General features: G+C 38.6%; 1 protein-coding gene across 5 annotated transcripts in view; it reads right to left on the bottom strand.

Annotated features, from left to right (window-relative positions):
- Window positions 1-13000, bottom strand: part of ASXL3 (ASXL transcriptional regulator 3) — a 196425-nt gene that overhangs the window by 83997 nt on the left and 99428 nt on the right. For all 5 annotated transcript variants that reach the window (XM_044934439.2, XM_025273151.3, XM_044934440.2 and 2 more), the window contains 2 exons: window positions 7537-7654; window positions 6458-6577 (listed from right to left, as the gene is read on the bottom strand). In XM_044934439.2, coding sequence (XP_044790374.2) covers window positions 6458-6577; window positions 7537-7654 — 238 coding nt within the window. The remainder of the gene's footprint in view (window positions 1-6457; window positions 6578-7536; window positions 7655-13000) is intronic.

The raw sequence follows: 13000 nt of genomic DNA, 5'->3' as shown, positions 1-13000 counted from the left end.
CATTAGAAGGAATGATGCTAAAGCTGAAACTCCAGTACTTTGGCCACCTATGCGAAGAGTTGACTCATTGGGAAAGACTCTGATGCTGGGAGGGATTGGGGGCAGAAGGAGAAGGGGACGACAGAGGATGAGATGGCTGGATGGCATCACCGACTCGATGTACGTGAGTTTGAGTGAATTCCAGGAGTTGGTGATGGACAGGGAGGCCTGGCGTGCTGCACTTCATGGGGTTGCAAAGAGTTGGACACGACTGAGCGACTGAACTGAACTGAAGTGAACTGAAAGTATAAAGTAGTTGAAGTCCAGAGAAACAGAGAAGGGACAATTGTCAAACTGCCACACTAAGTGTCTATACTACTAAAGACAACATTAGGAGTCAATAAAATCATGGGAAAGCGTCTGATCGGGGTCAGGGGAATTATTGTAACCAAAGGGAGTGTGAAGAGCATCAATCTGAGTAAAGGTGGCAGACTCTGGAGCTCTTGTTAGCTTAAAACTTCCTATTTTCCAGAAGGGAAATCCCACAGGATTAGCACATAAAATGTCCACAGGAGATACATTCAAGCAGAGGGAAGGAGCCCATCAAAGAGGCAGACCAAAGCCTTATGTTACAAGAACTGCCCAAAGAAATACAGAAAGAGTTCAAAATCAAAGAGTTCTTCATCGTCTCAAAAAAATTACAGAGGAATAGATTCTGAAAGAGCTCAGTGAAGAAAAGCAGGCTTTTGAAGAGTGAAGTCTAAAGAAAAAATAATTATCAGAGGGCAAAATCTAGCCATCTACAACCTAAATCCGAGTACCTTTCACAAAATGAAGAGACTGTAAAAATTCTATCAGGGAGCATTGACTTGATTACAATACAGTACCATGAGGTTAGTGACAAACAGGGATTATGGTAAAAAAAAAATAGATTTTTAAATGTTAATAATCTTGATGGACTCTTTGCAACCCTATGGACTATACAGTCCATGGAATTCTCCAGGTCAGAATACTGGAGTGGGTAGTCACTGCCTTCTCCAGGGGATCTTCCCAACCCAGGGATTGAACCCAGGTCTGCCACATTGCAGCCCGATTCTTTACCAGCTTAGCCAACAGGGAAGCCCATTTAAAAAATAACATAACGGAAACATGGAGGAAAGTGGGACTCTAAGTGCAACTATCTCCCCCTCCTTCAAAACATATTAGCCAAAGTTTGAGTAGTTAAAAAACTATCACTTCTATTTCAGTCTGTCACATTTCAACAGCTTTGGAGAGAACTTTCAGATATGAATACATCTTGTGGCAATGTTTAGCGATTTTGTTTTTGGTTTTACTTTCATTCTTTTTTATTATTCAGGCCAAACTTAATTAAATTTAGTATTTTTAATTAAAATGGTATGATTTGGTTTTTCTAAGATGACCTCTGACTACGGCTACACATTAGGAGATGTCAAATAGTATTTATAAAACAACAGGGAAAGTTATTGTTGATGACAGGATTTCGGGTTACTATTCAATTTTTTTAACTTTCCTGCATTAATTTATCTTAAAAGTATGTAACGTTTATGAAACCAGCAAAGTTGTAATTCTTCACTACGAAAAGATTAAACCTAATAAAATATACTGGAATGAATCCCAGAAGTTGGGCTCACCGAGGACATTTATTAAAATCCCCTCAGAGACATCCATTAGAAGCTTGAATTTGTTTAGCAAGCACTTTTTAAACTCCTACTGTGTGACTAGGAAGGAAGAAGCATAATTATAAATGGTATAGGTCAACAACCTCTAATTCAAGGAACTTACATTTTAGTTATGGAAATATACAAGAAATTAATACCAAAAAAGTGGTAAGAAAGATTATCATTAGTAATTTTTTGTAAATTCCATAATCCATCTCTCAGAAAACTCCATAGGTGAGGTTTTATATGTGTTTTATCCTTTGCTAAGATAAGGATATGGGCTTCCCTGGTGGCTTAGTAGGTAAAAAATCTGCCTGCAAAGCAGGAGACATGAATTCGATCTGTGGGCCTGGGAAGATCCCCTGGAGAAGGAAATGGAAACCCTCTCCAGTATTATTACCTGGGAAATCCCATAGACAGAGGAGCCTGGAGGGCTACAGTCCATGGGGTCACAAGAGTCGAACATGACTTAGCGACTAAACCACCACGAAGATAATGATAAAGGACATTAAAACAACTGATTAGGCAAAAAAAACCCATATACTTCAAACTCCATTTTCAGTCAGAACCTACCTTACATCTCACTGATGTGGTTTTTCCACCTAGTTGTTTGGTGGTCTAATACTATACTGATTTTCAAGCCCTGAGATAATAAAAGGGGCCTTGTAGATACTGTTAGTTTGTTTTTGTGCATGTCAGATTAGTATTTTCTACCATGCATGATTCAGAAATGGGAGCGGGACCAGCAGGGTTTCGGTTGTTTTTTAATATAACATCATCAGAGAAATACTCTTTAGATCCATTTTCTTTTTCAACTGCACTCACTCAGAGTAACCCACGTCACCATGTCAGCCAGAGAGCTACTCGGAGAAATAGCCTTATAATTTTTATACAAAACCCCGGCCAAGAACAAATAAGATAAAACAGAAAAGAAAAAAAAAAAAAAACTATGAGAAAAATAATGCGTTCCCAAGCTGAGTGCTATCACTATTTCTCATAAGAATTTCAAGATCACTATCAGAACTGGAACAGCTGAGGGATACGGAAGCTTTATTATTATTACTACTATAATACAGTCAATGCTGCTGCCATTACCACCCCCACCACCACTGTGTGCTCCTAACCCTCCCCAGAAAGCTGGCCTGTGAAGGAACCGGAAGGAGGGTTGTACTGGGGTCTGTCCTTTACTGCAGGGTCTTCGGGGAAATACTGGGATTCACCGTGTCCTGGGCTACATATATTTAGATTCCAAGATCCTGTTGAAACCTATTACCTTGGACAGGGTGCCTATTTCACTATTGGACAAATTAAGTAATTGCCAAAGACCAACAGAAGCATTCAGGGACAACTAGGAGTATTTTATGTCCTGTAAGGATAAACTGACAATGAGGATCAAACTCTAGACTTAACAGTCTGAAGTCTAATTTGGACTGGATTTAATTTCAGAATTACCAGCTGAAGGTAGAATAGACTTACAGCATTTATTTTCATTCAGAATGATTTCAACAGGCCAGGACTTATGTAGTCATCTCTCCATAGAGAAGACAAAGAGGGTTAAAGCTACATTTCTAAAACTGTGTGAATTAGATGTCTCACTGGTGGGAGAGGCAGATGACTGTATCTGGCTAGCTAAGGAGTGTTGGGTGGGCTCATCTGGTTTTGCATTCACCCTGTGTCGGTTCAACAAAGAAAGACCTTCCCAAAGAAGCACAGGGTCATTCTTATTCAACTACAAGTAACTACCCTACTATGCAGAAAACTACAGGATGCCTCACTCATCAAGACAAATATACTTGCCATCCTGTTACTTATAAATAACTCGCTGAAAACGTATTCAACACCTACTAAATGAGACAGACATAATGGGTGCGGAAAGTACTACCAAGATAGATGGGAAAGTCACTGCTTCTAAGGAAGTAACAACTTCATGGCAAAGAGTGGGAAGCAAAATGTACATATATATATGACATATATATATATATTACTTATACATATATATATTACTTATACATATATATATTACTTATATATATATATATATATATATATATATATATATATATGTAATAAAACCATCCTGATTCTAAAATGTTGCACAGCACACAGAATCTTTTACTCTGTAAGATCCCTAAGGTCACGGAACATCAGAAACATCACTTCCTACAAGAGACGTGGGATACTATCTGGAGATGGTTACATTTAAGGCCGTTTTACTTTCTTTTGACATGTTTTCACTTATCATTTTATAGTGCTGGGCATACACTGGAGGCTTAATCAGTACTACCGACTTCACTTGCACAAAAGAAGCCACTCTATTCAGCTGGCTGCTGGGTTAGTCAGTCAGTCAGAGTTCCTTCCTAGTAATAAACTTCAGGTAACTTTTGACAGATTTTTACATTAATTGACTTATTTTAAATCCCACCTTCTTCCTCTGTCTGATTTTACAGGATCAGCCAGAAAATCTGTTAGTTGCTAGCTCTCCTTGTGTATGTAACTAGGGTTCCTACATTTTAACGCCCATGGCAGGCTCATCACATCATGGATGCTATGTTGCTCTTCATTGGTGCCCACAGGTCTAGGCAGACTAGACATTCAGAACATATCCCCAGATAACAGTTTAGATTTTGGGAGCCAGCCAGCCCCTGGCTTAGATCTTTAGCCATGTCATTTATGGACAACCTCCTTCACCCTCTGGCCCTCAGTTTATTCAGGTGCAAAATAAAAATCATTTTATTGTATATAATTGAAGTAAATGAGATAACATGGCAAAGTATCTAAGTCGTTGTTTAGTAGCTAAGTCATGTCCAACTCTTCTGCGGCCCCATGGAATGTAGCCTCCCAGGCCCCTCTGTTCATGGGATTTTTCCAGGCAAGGATACTGGAGTGGGTTGCCATTTCCTTCTCCGGAGCATCTTCCCCACACAGGGATCGAACCCGGGTCTCCTGCATTGGCAAGCGAATTCTCTACCACTAAGCCACCAGGGAAGCCCCACAGAACCTAGACCACTGCATTAAATACAGGGAGTGGGTAAGATTTTACCCTTCCATTCCTTCCTTAAAGTAGCTTCATTATTTCTAGTACTCTGTAGTCTAAGAAAAAGCAGGTTAAAAAGAACTTAGTGGTCTCTCTCCTTTATCACCTTTTAAATTTGCTAGCAAATGAGCCAAAATACCTTTACTGCTTTTTGTTAATGCGTAAGACGTTTAGTGGCATGCAGGATTCCTAGGTTATGACAATTAAAACAAAAGATCCTGACTGAAGACCCGAACATCTGACGGGATCCTAAAAAGAGTACAAGCCTTGCTTACCTCCCAGCCCTGAAGGCAGCTAAGTAAAGGAATGAAGAGGTCCCTGTGCCTTGAATTTTCTTAAACTCATGATATAGTGTTGACTTTCCTGAGGTTGGTAGCACACAGATTTAACAGACAGTCACTGACTTTTTAATTACTTAAGGTATCATAACGATGTTTTGGGGGGCTTTTCTTTTTAGTATATTCTTTACATATCACTCTCCCATTACACTTTTCAACTTCAGAAGCTACTTAAAATACTTTAGAAAACTCAAAGATTAGGGGGAAAATGTCAATATATATTCGGAGAAGGCAATGGCAACCCACTCAATATATATGTAGGTATGGCTATACACTAACTTACACATTTGGGGCCAGACAATAACTATAAAATGATTTAGCCTTGGAAACAATGAAAAAGATAATTATGCTATATTTAAAAAACTTAAAGCAAAAATAAATTCTGTTTTCCCAAAGATCTCTGATATAAGGCTATCTAAACCCTATTATAAAGACTACTGAAAATATGCTCCAGAATTTAACAAAATCTTGGTATACAGTTGGCAATCAATAAACCTTTACTCAATCAATAAATACATGGGTTAAAATCTTGCTTGAATTTTACAAACAGATAAACTCTGCAAATAAGAATTACCCTAAGTTGCCAAGAAAGTAAGTGGCAGAACCAGTAATAAAGTTCAGGTCAATAAATTTGTACTTTCTACCAACCATTTTACAAAATGTTACAATGATCATTACCCTTACTCAGAGATAAAATAACTGAGAGAAATGAAGCCATTAGGTCCAGGCATCCAGTAAGGCAGGTTTGGTCTAGAATTTTAATGTTCCACCTAGGATATATTTATTTTCCTCTTTTTCAATTTTCATATTCCTTTTCCCCCTAATGCTGCTATTGATTTCCTGATGAAAAGTTATCAGGAAGGAAGTCTTCAGAAGAAAACCTGGGGCTGACTTGCAGAACCCAATATCTGGGTCTCCCACACTTCTCAGCAATTGTACACTGTTTTTCAGATAAGCACTACTGAATATTTCAAGGAGCATAAGATGAAAAGCAAGGCAGAGTAGTTTTACTGCAGCATATCCCGACAGTGTACTCTTTAGTTCAATGAACACTTTATAAAAGTTGCATTTCCCCCCCTCCCCCCAGGACAGTGTATTCCAATAAAGTGAAACCCAGTAGCAGGAACAAAACACGGCACATTGGATTGAATCATGACTTGGCAGATAATTACTTGAATGCGTATATCATTTTAAATCCCTTATCTTTAGCCTCTGCTCCATCCAGCAATATCATTCACAAATTTAGCAACACGCTTAAAATCATTCCACTGTAATATGTTGCCTTATTTAGCACCTTCTTTGGTTTAGATAAAGTGGGAAGATTTAAAATTTTCCTTGTTTAACTATTAGAAGAAAGTTCCTATTATTTCATTCAACAAGATTTAAATCTCTAAAATGAGAAATGTTATAGTCAATCGAACACTCACCTAAACCAGACTTTTTTAATCGCTTTAAGTGCTGACTTGTTTGTTTTCCAGTGGGAGATTTTTGCCCATGTTTCATTTCTTTATCTGAACTGTCTGCTTCACCATTTTTAGATTCAGATCCTAAAAGAGGAAATAGTTATTATGTCATTATGTTCCTCTTGCTGTCCTTGAAAAGAAAAATCTCAAATTGTTTTACCAACCATAGATATAATCTCCTTTTCTAAGAGTTAATACACTGCCTTTGGCCACAATCTGATTCCTCTACTGGATATAAAGAGAAAAGTCCAATAAATCAATCAAACAGAACAAAAAGCAAGAACAGATGGCCTAATAGTGGAGTCAAAAACACATTCACTGATCTGATAGCTTTTAAAAGAAACACTCAGATCTTTTGTGAAAATATATGAATACACTTCAACAATACTCTGCCACTTGGAGACGATGCAAGGCCAAGAGAGAAAGATGAAGGATGAAGAGGGAGAGATCATGCCTTTATGAATGACTTTACGTTGAAGCAGGAAGAGAAAACGCAAACATCAATCTGTAATAAATAGAATGGTCCATAGCTGAAAAAGTAACAGAAGGTAAATTAAAAGAAAAGGTCAGGGCTGCACTGAGGTGAGAAGAATGCTGCCAGAACACAAAAACTAATAAACGATTCCTAGACTTTGCAGCAGAGGATGGCAAAACAAATTCACACCCACAGAAGAACGGCTTTTGATGGCATTACACATCAGCATGTGGTCCAGCATTCGAGTTCAGCATTCACACAAAAGTCAAAGCAAGAGAAACCCAGCTAGCAGTACCACACGTCTCCTTACATCTACTGACATTAGCAAACGAAGTCCTGTGATGATGAGCAAGACGTGCTTTTGCTTTTTTTTTTTTTTTTAAGCACAAAATGCCCGGTTAGGTTTGAATCACGGAAAGAGTTAAAGGCATTAAAAAAAAAAAAATTAAATGAAACCTCAAGTGGAAATAGTATTCAGTTTCAGAGAAAATTCATGACATCTCTCTCTCAGTGAGGAACTCTCCTCCAGGGAGTAATTGGCCAAGCATAGAATATTTTAGCTCTTTACCTGAAGGCGAATCCGACTGCTCATCAGACACCTTTAATGGTGTCAGAACCACACGAGGGACAGTCTTGTTTACCATCATTGAGACTCCATTTCTTCTCTTCTGCTGCTGCCTCAAAGCCTACAAAAACATCATAATAAAATAGAACAGAAACATATAGTCAAAATGATTTCTCATAACTGAATTAAATGATCCACTTGTCTATCATTAGACAGAACCTCTCAGACTTAAATTCCACAGAGTCACTCAATTTGTCAAGACTCTTCAGCGTCACCTTCCTGTCATTTTTCCCTCAAAAGCATAAAATCGGGCTTTGGCAGAGGGCAGAAACCTGAGACCATTTTCGGGAGAATTCTGAAAACCAAACAGCATGTGGAGGTTTGTGGTACCCGAGCGGTGGCTTGAGAGCCCATGGAATTGGAAACCATGACTCCCAAAGAAAAGAAATGTAAAATAAATGTTTCGCAACCAGGATAAAAATATATGTGTCTGCACTTCTCTTGCAGGTGCGTCCTCTCCAGTGGGCTGCTCAGTCAATCAAGTTAACACCGAGTGTCATCAGTATGTACAGCAGGTAAGGACTACAGTATTGATGCACTCACTCAGCCGTGGGGAGCGCTGCACAAAATCACTGAACATGGCAGGAATCATTTATTTCTGTGAAGGGAATCAGTCCTAATCTTGGAAACCTTGCAGCACTTGGCTCCTGTCTGCTTGACTTTGGGCATTAACCTTCAGAACACGAACATGACGGCGTTCTGGCAAATCCAGTGGCGGGGAGGTGGGGGGGAGATTGATACGAGAATAAATTGCTCCAAATGGGAGTGCTTTGTGTTTCATAAATGAATCAGCCCTGGTGATGATAATGTAATAAAAAGACATTGAAAAGTTTTGAAATACAGCTTATCTAGCTGATCGTTTTATGCAGAAAATTACCCGTAATAAAAAGGGGCTTAAGCATACACAATTGAAGAGACATTAAATTCACGGTTCCAGGAATGCTAAAACTCCTCAAAAGGGTAAAAGGCTGACCACAGACAGTCTCCAGCCTTTTTATTCCTGGTTTCTGTGTAATTTCTACCAATTTTATAACATCTCCGTTACTTGATTAATGTTCTTTGACCAATAATTGTGACCGTCTCCTGAAATGCTGTATTGACACCATAGCCCCCTGCTGACAGAAACAACACTATTTTATGTGCAAAGTGTTTTACCTGAATATCCAACTTGTTGACCGTAAAATTTAGCAATCAAATAATTACAGGTGTGTAAAACTAAATATCACTTAAATGAGATGAGATGAGAGTTAAAACCAGATGGGGAAGTGAATAGCTAGGAAATCTCTTATAAATGATACTGTTGCTAATAATAATAGGGGACATTTTCTCTTCAATTCTTACATTTAATGAGTTTATAAAGTACCAGCCACTTGGGGAGGGGGATGTGGGGGGGACAGGAGATACAAAGATGATAAAGATGCCATCCTCCTCATGATTTCATGTGCTATATAAAATATTTACAACATTTACTCTTTCATTAAGGTGTGTACACAATTGCATACATTTCTTTAGCCCTGCATAAGAACTCCAAGCACTTTATAGACATTAACCTACAACCCAACATAAAATAATATAAGGCAAGGCAGTACCTTAAATTACAATTAAGCCCACCTTTGCCCACTATATAAGATAAGACTTCCCAAAACAATTAAAACCTATATAAAGAGGGATCATTTTTTAGGAGTCTACATAGATTTCAAATTCTTCCTTTGGCAATCCTAATAGGTATTTTAAAAATATTCATTTAATGGCATGGTGGGGTGGTGTATTTTGGAAAATTTTGAAGTGATGATGAAAAGAAAAAAGAGATGATACAATCAGAGGCTTAGAAGCCAAAAGGACAAAGTCAAAGGTGACATGTCTTTTTATAATGTTTGTGGTAAATAATTATTAAAATAACAAAAATGCTGTCCTCAAGTCTTACAGCTAAAACTCTATTATAGAAAAATTAGCAGTTGGACAGAAATAAACCAAGATATCAATAATATGAAAAGAAAAACCCATGGCTATTTTGAATTTTAAATAGTCAAGCTGGAGCTAAGGTAGATATAAGGAATGTTAGTCAATATCGAGCCCATTTCAATGGTCTCAATGATTTTTTCTGAATATATATTTCCTACTCAGAAATTTGAATATTATTTCTTGGTACAGCATGTTCTAAAATATTGAAATGCAACACTACATGCTTGTAGGTGATGAAAACTTTGTCGAGCTTTCTTTCTTTTTTTGCTTGTCCTGTGTGGCAATGCAGAATCTTCTTGTTCCCTGTCTACCAGGGGTACAACCCACACCCCATGCAGTAGAAGCATGGAGTCCTAACCACTGGATGCCAGGGAAGTCCCAATATGCCTACCATGGAAATGACTTTTGCTCTTTAGTTCTTCTATGTCTTTGCTGGTCTTGTTAGTAAGTGATGATGGGAAAACTGGACAGTTGCATTTAAAAAATGAAATTAGAACACTCCCTAATACCATACACAAAAATAAACTCAAATGGATTAAAGACCTAAACCTAAGGTCAGATACTATAAAACGCTTAGAGCAAAATATAGGCAGAACTCTCTCACAAAAATTGCAGCAAGATCTTTTTTGACCTACCTCCTAGATTAATGAAAATAAAAACAAAAATAAACAAATGGGACCTAATTAAACTTAAAAGCTTTTGTGCACCAAAGGAAACCATAGAAAAAATGAAACGACAACCCTCAGAATGGGAGAAAATATTTGCAAACGAAGTAACTGACAAAAGATTAATCTCCAAAATACAGCAACAGCTTATGTAGTTCAATATCAGAAAACCAAACAACCCAATGAAAAAAATGGGCCGAAGTCCTAAATAGACATTTTTCCAGAGAAGACATTCAGATGGCCAATAGGTGTATGAACAGTTGTTCCACATCACTAATTATTAGAGAAATGCAAATCAAAACTACAGTGAGGTATTATCTCACATCAGTTAGAATAGCCATCATCAAAAAATCAACAAACAGTAAATGCTGGAGAGGATGTGAAGAAAAGAGAACCCTTTCACACTGTTGGTGGGAATGTAAGGTGGTACAGCCACTACGGAGAACAGTATGGAGGTTCCTCAAAAAACTAAAAATAGAACTACAGTAGGATCCAAAGATTCCACTCCTGGGTATATCCCTGACGAAAACCATAATTCGAAAGATACATGCACCCTAATGTCCACTGCAGCACTGTTTACAATAGCCAGGACGTGCAAGCAGCAAATGTCAATCAGCAGAGGAATGGATAAAGAAGGTGTGGTACATACATACAATGGAATATTGTGTGCATGCTCAGTCACTTACTCATGTTTGAGTCTTTGCAACCCCACAGACTATAGCCCGTCAGGCTCCTCTGTCCATGAAGTTTTCCAGGCAAGAATACTGGAGGGGGTTGCCATTCCCCACTCCAGGGGATTTTCCCAACCCGGAGATGGAACCTGCGTCTCCTGCATTAGCAGATAGATTCTTTACTACCTGGGAAGCCCAAAATAGACTATTACCCAGTCATAAAAGATAACAAAATAGTGCCATTTGCAGAGATATGGATAAACCTGGAGTCTGTCATATAAAGTCAGAAAGAGAAAAAAAACAAACATTGTATGATACAGTTTATCTGTGGAATCTAGGAAAAATGACACAGATGAACTTATTTGCAAAGCAGAAATAGAGACACTGATGTAGAGAACAAACTTACGGATACCAAGGGGAGAAAGAGGAGTGGGATGAATTGGGAGTTTGGGATTGACATATGTATACTATTGATCAGATCAGATCAAATCAGTCGCTCAGTCGTGTCCGACTCTTTGCGACCCCATGAATTGCAGCACGCCAGGCCTCCCTGTCCATCACCACACTATTGATACTATGTATTAAAATAGATATTTAATGAGGACCTACTGCATAGCACAAGGAACTCTACTCATTGTTCTGTGGTACCTAAATGGATAGGAAACAGGGATATATGTATACATGTAACTGATTTTCTTTGCTGTATAGCAGAAACATAACACCATAAAGCAATGATACTCCAATAAAAATCAATTTAAAAAAACACTGTTCTAAGTGTATTAAAAATATACACTTTGTTTGCCTTACCTCTGAAAAACAAGCATTATTTTCTATTCCAACTAACATTTCTAGGGTCAAAAAAGCAAAAACTGGGAAGCCTTTGTTTACTATGATGCTAGTATCTAGCAGCTGAACTCAGGAGTATCGGGATTCAGCTATCAGAGAGGGCATTTTGATTACGTTTACTAGATCCATAGCCATTTAAGAGTGAGTCATTTTAGGATACCCTGAAGATTCCAATTCATTTTCTAGAAAACAGGACTTACTTGGCTGTGGACTCTGGGGATACCCTCCAAGCAGATCAGAATATGGATAGAGGAGAAAAAAACAATGCTGACTTAACTGAGGTGTCTGGGATAGTTCGGGGTGACTCGCAACAGCAGAACTCCAGCGTTTGTTATGTGCATGAGGTGGGCAGTAAAGTGATTCGGAGTCCCCCACGGCAGGGTATACATTCTGCAAATAAAGAAGCTGGCTGCTCAAAGTTTGTCTGGTTTGGTTATATAACTATATTTATGCAACTACGTGCACATCAGCCACTCGCCACACATGCTGCATGTCTCCTGACGTTCCCCTGAAACACATGCAATGCTTCCTGGACCATGCTGGCTAGGGCAAGACGAGGACAAGGGGTAGGCTGGGGACTGCAACAGCGCACACCCACTGGAAGGGGAGTAACCGCTTAAGAGAAGAAACACATCTGGGCTTTTTGGTGAGGTTTCCTGTTTTAAACAATGTGCCTGACAAAACAAAGAGGATTCTGAGCCAAATTCAGCCAGGGGGCACCACTTTTTGATACCTACTAGACATCATTCCCAGTTTCTCAACCTCCCCAAATAAATGAGTCTGACCTACTGCCTGAGAGAATTATTCGAATCCCCCTCCTCTACTGGGCTGACTTACAGCAGAACAGGGGCTGCAGAGCTGTCTTAATGCCTGTGAGGTATGAGGCTGTAGAGTCAGAGAAAGACTTAACTCATGAGCTAAATAATGCTGGGCAAATTACTTGGGTAAATGCCCCTGCAAAACAGAGACAACAGTGTTGGTAAGATATCTTAAATAGGAACACCACAGAGCTATGGTTTAATAGGCTTTGGGGGGATGGTTGATGGCCACCTGGCTTCCTCTCAGTGAGTCCTCTGCGACTATGTCTAGCACCCTCTTCACAACAGGATACTCGTGTACCCCATTATCCTTAACTTTATCCATTTATCCTTAACATCATCCATTATCCTTTTAGCTTCAGCTAAAATTCCAAGAGAACAAGAAAACTGCCTATTTTACACTAGAAATACAATAGAAGAGAAATGAAATTTACTTTGTAATTGT

The sequence above is a fragment of the Bubalus bubalis genome, chromosome 22 (genome assembly GCF_019923935.1).
Source record: "Bubalus bubalis isolate 160015118507 breed Murrah chromosome 22, NDDB_SH_1, whole genome shotgun sequence".
NCBI lineage: Eukaryota > Metazoa > Chordata > Mammalia > Artiodactyla > Bovidae > Bubalus > Bubalus bubalis.
Note: the sequence above shows the minus strand (reverse complement) of the source record. Positions and strands in the feature narration are given on the sequence as shown.